Source organism: Gopherus flavomarginatus, chromosome 1 (assembly GCF_025201925.1).
Source record: "Gopherus flavomarginatus isolate rGopFla2 chromosome 1, rGopFla2.mat.asm, whole genome shotgun sequence".
In the NCBI taxonomy this organism is placed as follows: domain Eukaryota; kingdom Metazoa; phylum Chordata; order Testudines; family Testudinidae; genus Gopherus; species Gopherus flavomarginatus.
In genome coordinates this window covers 25,787,393-25,802,111 of record NC_066617.1, presented here as the reverse complement: position 1 = coordinate 25,802,111, position 14,719 = coordinate 25,787,393, and the positions used below count along the sequence as shown (strand labels likewise).

The 14,719-nt window shown below is 43.1% G+C and overlaps 1 protein-coding gene across 12 annotated transcripts in view; it reads right to left on the bottom strand.

Moving 5' to 3' along the window:
* Window positions 1–14,719, bottom strand: part of MAGI2 (membrane associated guanylate kinase, WW and PDZ domain containing 2) — a 1,116,388-nt gene that overhangs the window by 11,259 nt on the left and 1,090,410 nt on the right. For 3 of the 12 annotated variants that reach the window (XM_050936782.1, XM_050936783.1, XM_050936784.1), the window contains one exon: window positions 8,693–8,781. The exons of the other annotated variants lie outside the window; for them this stretch is intronic. In XM_050936782.1, the coding sequence (XP_050792739.1) occupies window positions 8,693–8,781 (89 nt within the window). The remainder of the gene's footprint in view (window positions 1–8,692; window positions 8,782–14,719) is intronic. 12 annotated transcript variants of the gene reach the window in all.

The window sequence follows — 14,719 nt, the reverse complement described above, 5'->3', positions numbered from 1 at the left end:
TGTGGAATTATACCTGGGTGGGAAAAGGGGATAGATATAGGAGACAGCTGCACTGAAAGCTTGGAGCACTTAGTTTGTAGAAAATCCCCAGAGTCTCCCTCTATGCTTCATTTAGGTGCATCCCAGTTCCCTTCATGCCCTATTGCCATCATTCCTTTCAGACTCTTTATTATTGAATGGCCAGATGTTGCTTCCTTTTGGATTCACTTCATGCCACTTTTAATTTTGTCCTGTATTTAGATACAAAACGGTATGTGTCCTAAAATAGATCAGAGAGGAAGTCTCCCACACATCCTTGTGAGGACCCTCTTATGTGCCCGTAGGCAAAATTCCCAGTGATTTCCTTATTCTTATATTACTGCCTGAGAGTTTTGCAGAGTTAGGAATCTAACTTGAAAATCACTGACGTGTATATTTAATGAGGAAAGCATATTATTTCAATATGGCCAGACCATGGATGAAGAGCTATTGGAAGCCAGAGCAGATCTCATCCAGAGCTGAGGCATAGCAAGGAGAGCTATATTACAAATAGCTGTATAATTTAAAAAGATAATGACTTTTAAATTAGTTTTTATTAATAGCATTAAGCCACACTGTTTATACATATGTTAATAAAATGTGTGGCATTAATGAAAAAAAACATTCTATATAGAGTGAATAATTTAAGAGGTTGATACTACACCATTAATTATATTTAAATATTAAAATTATTAATTATTGCAGCTAAAATAGGCATTAGGAAGTCTCACATTTTGACTGGTCGATAAATAGCTGTCATTCTTAGAGTTGTGCTGTTAATATTGAGGACATGGTTTGCTGAATAAAAGTTGCCTTGACTTCCAGTGTTTGGAGAGTATATGTGTTGCTGAACAAATGAACTTCCATAGAAAGCTGATCCTGCTAGAGGCTGAGCGCCTTCTGCTGATCACCCTTAACTTCCATTTAAGGACTCAGTTCAGCAAAGCAAGGTGTTTAAGCCCATCCCTACTGAACAAAGCACTTAAGTCTGTGCCTAAGTGTTTTGCTGAACAGGGTAGAGCAGCTGAACCTGGGTCTAAGAGAACATCTTTTAAGAAGTAGGATACTGGGAATTGAAGATTCACAGCAGCACCTGTGATCAGGTTAGTTATTATGGCTATCGGCTAATCAGGGTGTCAGATTTTCTAATTCTTCTTTATAATGCCGGACAGAGTCTCCTGCAAAAAAAGACCAGTATAATGAGAGGGAAGTCAGTGAATGGGTGATATTAACGTTTTCATATTCAGTACATGGTTTATAAGTACAATCCAAATATCGATGGAAAGCCTAGACACTTAGAAAGCTGGTTAGTATACACAATTCTACTTAAAAAATTGTTGCAGTATATAAAATGTTCTGTAGTCATCTTTGTTCAAACAATATGTTCCAATAAGTTTTTCAAAATTACTAGATAGCATTGAAAAAGTGTCAGTGACCTCATTCTGCTGAGTTTTTAAAAATATAATTATATTTGTTTGAAAGGTTTTTCAAGCTAAGAATTACAGTTTCAATGGAATTTGGATCCAGGACAGATGTCAAGAACTCAACTATCCACCTAATGCTGTTGGCTCAGGAACCAGAAGTTGGGAAAAAGATCACAAATAGATTGGGACAGTTTCAAAAGTGGGAAGACAGGATCACTTGGGACTCTTGAAAACAGGCCTGCCTTCCCTTCCCAGTTGACTGGACTTGGACTTCCTACATGCCTCTACAAAGCTCTTGGAAGCTGTAGGTTTCCAGTTGCTAAAGACTATTATACTAAGGGGTTATTTTTGAAATTCATTATTATGTTTAATAGCTCTCAGAAACTCCAGATCTATAACTGTTCTTTACTGAATGTATGCTCGGTGTTTGCACATCTGGTTGCTTACAGTAGTGCATCCGTTACTAAGATCGCTGGTGGTTGTTTATTTTATATCATTGAGCAAGCTGAAAAGCCACTGTTTGTATAATATTAAGAAATGAGAATGTGGAGTGGACGAGTGGATCCAAGACACTGCATCCCAACCTGTGAACACTCTTTAGCTGTACAGCCAAGCAATAAGGTGTCTCATTGGGCTTGTCTACATGGTATGGCAGTGCACATCAGTGGGATGTAAATTCCAATGCACATCAATGTGTTACACACTAACTGGTGCCCATGGACCCTGCTGCTGCATGTTAAAAGTTTCCTAGTGCACATTAATGTAGTCCTGTTTCAAACAATACTATGTTAACACGCACTAAGGAACTTTTAATGCTTACCAGCAGGGTCTACACAGGCCAGTTAGTGCACAACACATTGGTGTGCATTAGAATTCACACCCCACTTATGCACACTACTACACTGCATAGACAAGCCCATTGTCTGTCCAGAGATGTAGCCTCCATTTTTATGCTCAAAGGTGTGAAGTGTCCAACCTGAGACACCTGACTGAGGTCTGTTTCATAGAGGTGGGTGCTCAGCACTTTCTGAGAATCACGTCCCTTTAAGTTGACTCAAGTTGGGCACCCCAAATCACTAGTTTTTGAAAATTCAGACCACTGGGCCCCCCTCTGCCAGGTGCTACATATAAGTGCCTCCCAGAAAACCTACATCCAGTCAAGAGAGCATGGGGTGGAAGTTAGATGCCCCTACAGCTGGCTAATTCAGTGACCTACAGAGACATGGTCTTCAGAGCCTCCATTACAGGAGCTGTGCCGGGGCTTTCTGGGGAGGAGGAATCATGGCCTGCATGTTTACACAATATGGGTGGAGGGATTAGGGGAGGAAAAGCATCTTTGACCAGAATATGGGGGACTCCTTAAGGTGTACATAAAGAATATTTTTTCTTGCGTATGCTATTGTCTGGGTGACTTACTGTGAATGACTTATTAATTTGCCAAATCCAGCAAGTGACTAGTGACAAGGTGCAAAGGCATTCAAGCATGTAAGGGGTTACTGGATTCCCTCCTATCACATGGCTGAGCTGGGCAAGGTTTTAAAAGGAAAGAGGAAGTTAGTGCAGAAGAGCTTACTGTAGAGGAAGGATGTGAACTCTCTCCTCCCAGCTGACTAGGCCTTGGATGGTTATTACCCAGTCACTGGAGTTGAGTTGTTCTGGCTTTGAGTTTGTGTCTTGGAAACACAGCAAGCAAATACAAGAAGACAAGGGATAGGAAGAGCCCTTTAGTTGGGACTTTATTTTTCCTTACAGGGTAGGTGAGTCTGGAGGCCTGTTTATGTGACCAAACCACGGATAAAAGCTCAAGGGTAAGGTTTGTCATGTATTTTATTCACTGTAATTTAGCTGTGATCATATACACTTCTTACGGTACTAGCAAATCTACTGTAGCATATTGTGTAAAAATAATTAAGGCTTAGTAACAAGAGAACTGACTGTACAGCACTCTTATTAAAACTCCGCTCAGATGTGGAGATGGACTGCCGATTTTGATATGAATGATAATGTGTGTGGATTAGTGAGGTTCTACTTTAATAATAATTAATAATAATATCATAATTAATAATATTTAGTCTTTAACTAGAATTTTTAATCTTTAAACTGTTTTTGAGCATTAATTCATCTTCACAACAAGCCCACGAGGTATGTAAGTAAATATTATCACCCTCATTTTGCAGATGGGTGAGGCAGGTTAGAGTGTTTTAAGTGACTTGGTCAAGGTCACAGAGGCAGTCAGAACTGCTCTTTTGACTTTGGAATTTATCTTCCAGGAGCTGTACATTCAAAAAATAAAGACTCTATAGCGGTTCTTTGGAAGATCAGACATACTGCCACAAAACCTATGAAAATGTTCCCCATCTCTCTGTCTCTCCAAATGGCATTTTATACTCTCAGTTCTGTAGCAAAAGATACAAAATACCGATATAAAAGGGCAATAAATCTTTTATGTAACAGCACATTTTATATTTTAAGACAGACAATATATACCTTTCATTTTCCCAACTGAAGAATGTTCTCCTCTCTCATCAACTGCTACATATTTGTTAAAATTATTTGGATTTGTTTGTAAAACACATTTTAATACTGAGTTTTGTCCTTGAATAGTTTTTACCCATAGGTCTAAGAACTGATAGAACCTTTTGGAGCTCATATTCAAATTGCATGATGGTTTTAGGCCAATTTTATCAACCAGTATTTTGATTCATTTAGTTGATCCCTCTTTTTTCCACACCACAAGTTCCTGAAATTAAGTTGGTGTTGCTAGAAATAAGAGGACGGCTATTGGGAATGCAGCATGAATATGAATGAATGTTCTCAGCTCAGTCAAGGTGGTTGCATAAGGAAAGGGCACTGTTTCAAAATGACCTTATTGATTTTTGCTTCTCCCATCGTTGTCTGACATATGGGACAGTTCAAGTTCCCAATACCATTCAACACTGAGCTCTAGAGATTTATAAGACAGGTATTTCAAAAGAATGAAGTGGATTATCTGATTAGTACTCTCAACAGGCCTGGGTATCTGATGTAACTGTACAAGTCAAGACTCATTAGCCAATTACTATGCAAATGTAACAACTTCTAAACATGTCAAGAACTAGACACAGGCAGTCCTCAGGTGGTTGAAGACACCTGTGGTGTTTAGCTTTGTGCTCACAGTTAATACCAGACAGGCAAACACACAGTATTAGGAAGCAGCTTCCTAATTTTGTCATGCATTACACAATGGATAATACAGGGCTCACCACTAAAAAAAAAGAAAAGAAAAAAAAGGCAGTGTTCATCACTGACACACTAAAGATCAGAACCCCCCAACATATATATCTAGGGTAGGTGTAACTTGACTTTGATGTCCCTTCCATATCAAATTCAAGCTCGTGGGTGTCCCTTTCAAGGCCCATCACTATTCAATCCTGCTCACGTCTCTGATCTTGTCTCCTGCCATTCCTCCTTCTGCTCCTTTGCTCCATCTTTGCCTTCCTTCTGTCTACTCCATTTATCTCCTTCTCCCATGCTTGTCCTCTTGCCTGCTTTTTGTGCTGCCCTGCCTTCCTAGAACGGCCTTCCTGCAACCACTCTCTCATTGCAAATTCTTCTTAAAACTCGACACCTATGCTGTAGCTGTCAGGTTTCTATGTATGGTGCTTGGGTCTATATACTGCACAGTGGCTCAGTGCTGCATATGTGGTTATCCAAATGCACGGCGTTTTTTAAAAGGGATGCTGGTCAGCAAAATCCAGGGGAAAAATGCATACCAAGCCATTTTGCCCCCTAAGATTCAAATACTTTGTGATGCATAGGCATACACTTTATCATTACATGTAGTCACTAGAGCACTTTTTAATCACTTGGACATTTACTTACTTGACTGTCGGTATATGCAGGGCAGAGGTCACCAGCTGGTGATCGCGATCGACTGGTCGATCCTGGAGGCTCTGCCAGTCAATCGTGATCTCCGGCCGCTAAAAGTCCGGTGGCGCAGCGGGGTTAAGGCAGGCTCCCTGCCTTCCCTGGCCATGCGCCACTCCCGGAAGTGGGCAGCACACCCCTGAGGCCCTGGGGGAGAGAGAGAGGCAGGGGTCTCCATCTGCTGCTCCTGCCTGAAAGCACTGTCCTTGCAGCTCCCATTGGCCGGGAATGGGGAACTGCAGCCAATGGGAGTTGCAGGGGCGGTGCCTTCAGAGAGGGGCAGCGTATGGAGCCACATGCCACCCCCTTGCAGGGGATGCAGGGGCATGATGGCCACTTCCAAGAGTGATGTAGGGTTGGGGCAAGCAGGGAGCCTGCCTTAGCCCCACTGCGCCACTGACCGGGAGCCACCTGAGGTAAGTGCCGCCCCTCCCGCACCCCAACCCCCAGCTCTTCACCCCCTCTCAGAGCCAGCACCCCTTAGCCCCTCCTGCACTCCAACCCCCCTGTCCCAGCCCAGTGAAAGTGAGTGAAGGTGAGGGAGAGTGAGCAATGGAGGGAAGGGGGATGGAGTGAGCAGGGTGGGGCCTTGGGGAAGGGGCAGGGCCTCAGGGAAGGGGTGAGGTAGATGCTGGTTTGCATTTAAATTCAAAAAGTAATCTTGTGCATAAAAAGGTTGGAGACCACTGTTGTAGGGCATCAGGGTAGCTGATCTTATAATTACACATGCAATACGAAAAGTCCAGGAAATTCATTCACTTTTGTTATGAGCTTTAGATTTCACTGTTGAAACAAGTCAGAGATACAGCTCAATTTTTGATGAGCCCAAAAAATACTCCATGACTTTTTTTTCAAATAAATACAAAGCTATTATCTTGACTATTAATAGTGATTTAATAACAGAGAGGAGGGATAGCTCAGAGGTTTGAGCATTGGCTTGCTAAACCCAGGGGTTGTGAGCTCAATCCTTGAGGGGGCTATTTAGGGATCTGGGGCAAAAATCTGTCAGGGATGGTATTTAGTCCTGCTGTGAAAGCAGGGGACCTTTCAAGGTCCCTTCCAGTTTTATAATTTACCAAAAGCTACCAGCACAGTTCCCATAGTCTAATAGGTATATCTCCATATTAAATAAAAAAAAATTTCATTAGACTGCTACAAAAGGTGCAAGCTGAAATGTCCTGAATATAGAAACTGAAGGGAGAGGTGGATTTTAAGAAATAGTCTAAGTGAAATACTAATTACATTAAAATAAATGGCAGTATAGCAGTACTTTCTTAGTTAATTTCCACAGCAAGCTTTCTGCTCCTAAGACGGTCAGTTGATATCACACCTTGTTGCTTTTTGAAGGGACTGAGTAAATGAAGGACTAGGCAATGGAACCCTGTCCCTTGTCTGACTATAGATCAAGACAGAAGGGACTGGAAGTTGACTATTCAGGGACTATGGGAACTGTGCTGGTAGCTTTAGTTCATTTTCATTTTCATAGACTTACAGATTCTAAGAGCAGAAGGGGCCACTGTGACCATCCAGTCTAGCTTCCTGTAGAGCAGAGGCCACAGAGCTTCCCCAAAATAATTTCTAGAGCAGATCTTTCATAAATTATTTCTGGGAAGTTTTAAAAACATATGTGTTATAGAAGCTGAAAATTCCATCCAACAAAGATGTTGTGTTGATGACTGACACCCTGTCTCTGTCAAAATTTGGCTCCAAGAAAAGTTCTAATAAGGCCAAATAATAATTATAACATCGGCAGCCACTCATCTATAGCTGAGTTACTGAGTGCTACATCTACCAGTTTTAGGAGGGAACAACGTTCCTTCCCCTGTTTTTTATTCTAAAGCAACAAAAAGTAATTTGAGTGTGTCTGTGTGTGTATATACCATGCAAAGTCATGGTTATATGAGATAGTATTCATTGTGGAACCAAGGTCACCTAACTCGCTCTGTTTGTGAACATAGACTTACCAGATGAATCTGATATAGCTATGTAGTGCAGCTCTCTGTCTGCATGATCTCACCTCTCACTATCTTGAAAGATGACCTGTACTGTCTTTGCCAATGAGCATGAAGCGGAAGTGAGGTGAGATAGCAGATTGTGTAAAATGGTACAGCTCTGATTTCCACCCTACTAACAAATTAATTCCCTTACTGAGCCCCCTCAGTACTGCCTCAGACATTCAAACAAAACTGAGAACTGGATTCAAGTGTAAAATCTGTTAGTACAATGGTTTTGAAAGGGCCTCTAAAACTGTGTCAGCAAAATATATGGTTATATCAGTTTGTAGATGCAAAGTCACATTTGGGGACACAAACTGGATAACTGCATTTGCAAAGGACAATCAGATGGGTAACTGATCTGCATGCGCAAAAACAGACTGCTGCACTTCACACCCCCTCACCCCAAATGAGACTGCATATTTTGTGAAAACATTGTTAGAGGATCTGAAATGTTGGCTTTGCACAGTATTTGGAGGAGATTTTCAAAGGCCCAAATGGCAGTGAGACACCTTTGGAAATCTCCCTCTCTGTTCCCAACCTTTCTGCTTGAAGTGTTTTAGATTGTTCTGCTAGTAGGCCACAGTTTTAATGAAAATATTACGTTGTACAAAGTTATTCTGCGAGAGACTTCTATAACTGTTAAATGTACCAGCAGAGATTACTTTTGAGATTTCTCTGATGACCACAATCAATATGGACCAGGAAAAATAAATGTTTCCTTTCAGGTATCATTTCTGGGCTGTGACTATATATTATGATTTGGTAACTTTGAACAAATCATGCAGTAAGACCTGATTTATGAAGGAAATAACTTGAAACTGAGTGCAAAGCCGTGCCATCTGAATCAGCATTTTTTGGGGGAAATTTTATTACAGAATGTTGCAACAAAAGCACAGCAACATTATTTTAGGTCAAGATATAACATCTATCTTCAGATTAACAGTATTGTGGGGAGCCAAGTACCATCAGAAAGGGTAAAACTATGGCATTGCTTCTAAGGCCTTTAGTTACTCTTCTAGGAAGGCTGTCGTTATAGCGTAAAGCTTTGTTACAAATACAAGAAGATACCTTCTCAGAGGGACATAGCCGGGCTTCTCCCACTAGCAGCAGTGGAAGTTACAGGGCTACACTCCCATCTAGGAAATGAAAATATACTCTTAAGGATCTAAACTAGATAGGTATTCTCTTTAGTTGATTAGGTTCTCAGCTATTAGGAACAGTCCAATATAGTAGGAGCCTCTCAATAAGCTAGCGTATAAGAAAAAAGTAGGAAAAGCCTCAGTTAAAACAGTTGCGTGAAACAAAAGCATATTAGAGAACGATAATATACATGCAGAGTTTACAAACCGTGTCTTTAGGGTGGCCCAATAAGTAGAAATATGGGGACCCATGCTTGTCACTTTTCATGCACATGGAGAGACTGGAAGGTACCATTCCTAAAGGAAGGGGAGGAACAGCCTAGGACCAATCATTAGAATTAACAGAACCAGTGACAAAGATATATTACTATTGTTAGAACAAAGAATCCTTAGTAAGTTTAGAGCAGCTGAGTAAAAAGCTTATAAATACAGGAAAAAGACTTTCTCTAAAGCCAAGACTAACAAGCATGCAATAAGTCATGATATTAGTGAAAGATCGAGGTATTATACATATATATTTGAGAAGCAGATTCTGCTGAATTGTGGAAGACATCTTGAGGTGCTTTTTAAAGGAGCTGTAACTCATAAAATTGAAGGTTTTATTAAATTCCAAAATCATAAAGAAAATTCCTTCATATCAAAAGTCTTTGTATTGGTATCAGCTCTGTCATTTTCAGTGTTAGTCACCGTGGCTGTGCTGAAATTCAAACAGCTGAGCTTCCCCAGGGCTTCTTGAAAAACGAGTCACTGCTAATTCCAGCATTTGTGTATACCGAAACTTTCCGTTGTAACTAAATTACAAAAACCTCCCTCCCTTAAATAACTAGCAATGCACTAAAGCCCCGATTCTGCAAAGATTTAGGCATGTGGGTCCCACTTCCAAGCATGTTATTATGTCATGTTTGGCAAGATAGATACCTAAAAATGCAGCCTACTGCAGAATTGTTTTTTAAGCAAAGTCATATCAGGAAAAAATATTTTGTGTGAATTCATGAATTACAGCTTGTAACAAGCTCTTGAAATCACCAGGAAATTAAAACACACAGGAAAAGCATAAAGAGTGTCAATGAAGGTTGCTTTAAGAAGTGGATTGGACCTGCTAGAAACTTGTCCCATTAAATATTTCCACTGCTCTCAGAATGATTAAGGGCTTGGAATGAGGTGTCTAGGTAGCACTTCCAGGACATGCATATGGTGGTGTGTGCTGCGAGTAACTGGGAGGCAGGAAGGGGATAAGAAGTTCTGGTCAGAGAAACAATCCCGTTGGAAGCTGGAAAAATAGGATCTCTAACACTGGAGGAAATAGGGCCAATGCTGACCACACAAGAGAAAAAAAAATCTGAATTTGAGTAACAGGCATGCCTCATTTATTAGTTTATATAAATAATTCTGTTCATAACTCTAACTGCAGAAAAGAATGGGTAATTGACTGCCTGCAGCCATGAGGGAAAAAGGACTGTTGTGACCCAGTATCTCTAATTAGTGATTGAAGGAAACCTGAGAGAGGCTTCAGCTAACTCTCAGTATAGAAGGGATGCAATCTCCTTGCCATGGAAATATAATTATCATGCTACTACATGGTCCAGAGATAAATAATGACACAGCGCATCACTGGGGCTGTAGTGTCAATAAAAAGCAGATGATGAGTCACTAGGAGATGAGATTCAGTTCTGCCTCTAAAACTGAGCTTTGTAGGGGAGGATGGGTCCATGGGAATAAATAACAAACTAAAACGGTGGGTAGCTCCTTCTCCTTTCAATAGGGCCCTACCAAATTCATGGTCCACTTTGGTCAATTTCAAGGTCATAGGATTTTAAAAATTGTAATTTTCATGATTTCAGCTATTTAAATCTGAAATTTCATGGTGCTGTAATTGTAGGGATCTTGACCGAAAAAGGAGTTATGGGGGATCGCAAGATTATTGTAGGGGGGATTGCGGTACTGCTCCCCTTACTTCTGCGCTGCTGCTGGTGGCAGGACTGCCTTCAGAGCTGGGAAGCGGTGGCTGCTGGCAGGGAACCCAGCTCTGAAGGCAGAGCCACCACCAGCAGCAGCACAGAAGTAAGGATGGCCTGGTATGGAATTTCCACCTTTACTTCTGTGCTGCTGCCTCAGTCAACGGCTGCCCAGCTCTGAAGGCAGGAGAGAAGTAAGGGTGGCAATACCACGATCCTCTCGAAACTCCCTTTTGGGCCAGGACCCCCAATTTGAGAAACACTGGTCTCCCCTGTGAAACCTGTACAGTATGGGGTAAAAGCACACAAAACACCAGATTTCACGGGGTGAGACCAGATTTCACAGTCCATGACACATTTTTCATGGCGGTGATTTTGGTAGGGCCCTACCTATCAACCACAACCACATGTCCTGACACTTTTACCAGGTGAGAAGATGAGGTAAAAATTTCTCAGTATGAACGTCTTAGATGATCTCAACTGAAGTCGGACGGACACTAATGCTAATATTTTCAGAACAGTAAGGGGCAGTAGCTGGGAGACTTACACTGGTGTTAATGGGAGTGACACCACAAAATATTGAGGATAAAGTTAACTTTTAATTTAAAAATGTAATATTTATATTATGTATTTTGATTTATCTAAACCCCTAGGTGCTTATATATTATTTATAAGAACACATAAAAAGGGTCAATGTAATACACCCTCCCAACCCATTACAGATAAAACCCTGCCTCCCCCAAGCACATCCCCCAAAATCATTTTCTTTTATATAATTGCATGTATTGAAGCAGAAACTTTTTAAAAAGTTTATTCTTTAGTCTTCCCTATATTCTTACGTAATCCTCCAGGACAATGAGTATAATTTAGCATTGCATTTCAATAACACAATCTTATTTTGTTGTAAATAAGGACATCTTTGTTTTGGAGGTAGGCACTCAACTCCAGTTTCTGATTAAGTCTAACTTCAGATGACTAGGGTATACTGCACCAGGCATCCGAATCATGGCGATTCAGAGAAAAATTGACCTACTTTGCAAAAAAACATGAAATCATGGAACTCAGAAACTGAAATTAAAGTTCAGGAGGTAGAAATTGTTTAAACTCTATACTTCCTGTTGCAAATTCTAGGGCAGGCATTTTTAAGTCATTCAGGGCCTGATCCATCTTTCAGGAACGACAATGGAAAGACTCCCATAGACTTCAATGGAAACTGTCTGGGGTCGGTAGAACTTACAATAGAGTTTTGCCTGTGCATGGAAGTTGTATGTGTAACCCACAATTGGAGTTTGGCAGCTCATGGAACTCTGGATTGAACTTCTAGGGGGAACTTACCCTCTGGTCTACAACAGTAATGGCTACCAGAGCCTGCTTACACCATTTCCCAGCATGCTTTGAGTCAGGAGTGGGGACAGAATAGTGTGTGGGACTAGTAGTTTGCGAGGCCAATGATGATGAGCTGGGGCTGCTCAGCCCCTCACTGGGAGGGGGTCAGCCTGACTCAGAGTCAGAGACTAGTTTTAGACCTTGTCTACACTACAGAGTTTTGGCAACAAAAGTTATGCTGCTTTAATTAAACCACTTTTGCATGTCCACAGTATACTTCTTGTGTGGGCAAAGCGCATCCATACTAGCAGCTCTTGCATCGACACAAAGAGCAGTGCACTGGGGGCAGCTATCCCACTGTACAACTGGCAGCAGGGTGCTTCGGGAAGGATTTGCAGTGCCTTATAGGGCAGGTACAGTGTCACATGATACAGGTTTCTTAATCCCATCATTCCATGAGCATCCTACTAGATAGCTAGCTGCTTTTTGACTGCAGTGTATGTGGGAGGGAGAGGGGGAGAGTGTGTGACATGGTGTGTGTGTTGGGGGGATAGAGAGAGAAACAGTGTGTGTGTTGGGGAAATGTGCGAGAGATGGTGTGTGAGTGGAGTGTATATGTTAGAGCAGAGGTGGGCAAACTACGGCCTGTGGAACCATCCTGCCCGGCTCCTGAGCTCCCGGATGGGGAGGCCAGCTCCCGGCCCCGCCCTTGCTGCCCCCCCTGCAGCCTCAGCTCACTGTGCTGCCAGTGCTCTGGGCAGCAGGGCTGTGAGTTCCTGCCAGGCAGTGCAGCTGCGAGAGCTGCCAGGTGTAGTGTATTAAATTGCTCCCCGTAGGAGTGAGCACGAGGACTGGCAGCCATAAGTAGTACACTGTAAGTAGCACATTCCTACAGAGAGCAATTTAATACATTACAACCCCAGGGAGGGAAGGCTGTACCTCCCCAAACAGCCTGGCCCCCACCCCCATCAACCCCTCCCACTTCCTGCCCCCTGACTGCCCCCCTCAGAACCCCTGACTCATCCAAGACCCACCCGCTCCTTGTCTCCTGACTGCCCCCTCCTTGGACCCACCCATCCCTAACCGCCCCCCGGGACCCCACCCCCTATCCCAACCCCCCCTTCTCCCTATCTCCTGACTGTCCTGATCCCTATCCGCACCCCTGCCCCCTGACAGGCTCCCCCAGGACTCTCATGCCCTATCCAACTGCCCCCTCCTCCCTGCCCCTAGACTGCCCCCCCAGGACCTCCTGCCCCTTATCCAACCCACCTGCTCCCCGCCCCCTTACCACAGCACTCAGAGCACCAGGACTGGTAGCATAAGTAGCACATTCCTATAATACACTACATCATGCCCTCCATTCACTTTCGGAACCCTGATGTGGCCCTCAGGCCAAAAGGTTTGCCCACCCCTGTGTTAGAAAGACAGAGTGTGTGTTGGGGAAGTGTGTGTGTTGGGCGAGAATGTGTTGACATGCTCTCTCTTTAAGTTCAGACATCAGCAACCAGACATCAGTGACCTGAGCAACCAATCTTGAGGCAGGCGGAGAGGGACACCCCCCGACATCAGCCCCCGGCTCTGCACAGCATAGCAGTCTCCCACCCCACCCCCAGCCTCAGCCGCCCGCTGTGTTCCTACTGCCAGGGAGAGCAGGATTCTACATTAATGGTTCTGTGATTCCTCTGAGTTCTCCCACAGACTCCTCAGCTGCCAGTAGCGACATCCTCAGCAGTTCTGTGAGCTCTCCATGCTGAGGAAAGTCAAAGCTTAGTCCCGGATCTTTGAAAGGGGAGGGGCACATGCCCGAGTAGCTAAACTAGCCATAACCTCTTCACATACATCATTTAAAACAGTGAGCAGAGCGGTCACGGTGGGCATTGTGGTATACTGGGGGAGGACAGTTATGGAGATATAACAAATGGCAGCATCTACACTGTCACAATGTTGCTTTAACTTTTCTGCAAAAAGCTCTATGCCTCTGTCGAGGTGGTTTTATTTTGTTGTAAAGCAGCAGTTTTGCTGACAAAAGTAGCTTTGTAGTGTGGACACCTCCACTGTTTTGTCAGCAAAAGCTGCCTTTTGCCAACAAAACTGTGTAGTGTAGACAAGGCCTTAATTTCAGTGTTGAGGTTTGAATTAGCTGGGAGCTGAAAAAGAAGCAGAACAGCTCAGAGAGTCTCTGATTAACTCCCACTTCCCCAAAAGAGAGTCTTTGAACGGCTGTGGGATCTAGTGCATGGGTCAGACAGTTCAAGCTTGATAGAGATCAGCATCCAGAGTGGCAGTGATCCAGTCTGGCCCCGACTACTGAGAGCCATCCAAGAGCCCCACAGGACAGCAGACCAGGGAGCCAGGATAGGATCCTGTCCCACCAAGGGGTGAAGACACCGTAAGAGGATGTTTTTCCATTTGTTTAAGCTGGCCAATTTTCACAGCGCTGCAGTACTCATCTCCAGAACCACCCTCACCATGCTATGTGCCCGAGAAGGTGCCAGGGAGGGCGATGGGGGATGGAAGCATTGTGAATGTTCGGGGTGGGCAATTTGTTGAGTTGTTAATGGTTAGTTCTTATTAGTTAACCTTAATCCTTTCCTCTCAGATCCTATTTTCCTGCTCCCAATGAAGTCTCCCTTTGTTATAGTTACTTTTGGGTGTGTCATTTCTTTGCTTTGTGTTGATGTACTTTATTGTTTCTTGTGTCCTGGACTTTATATTCCTTGCCAGCTGTGTTAGCATTATTCCTTTCCTCAAGGGACAGCAGGAGGCACCTTGGGTGGAGGCACCAGGCATCACAAAAAAAGAACCTAGGACCCAACCGACGTGAGGAGATGAGAGAAACCACCCCAAGTAGCAATTATCCAGGAGGAGGGAGGGGCTACATATGTCTTTAGCAAATCACCTGAATGAAGTATCCCCATTAAAAACTGAAAAATCATAGAAAATAAAATATTAAA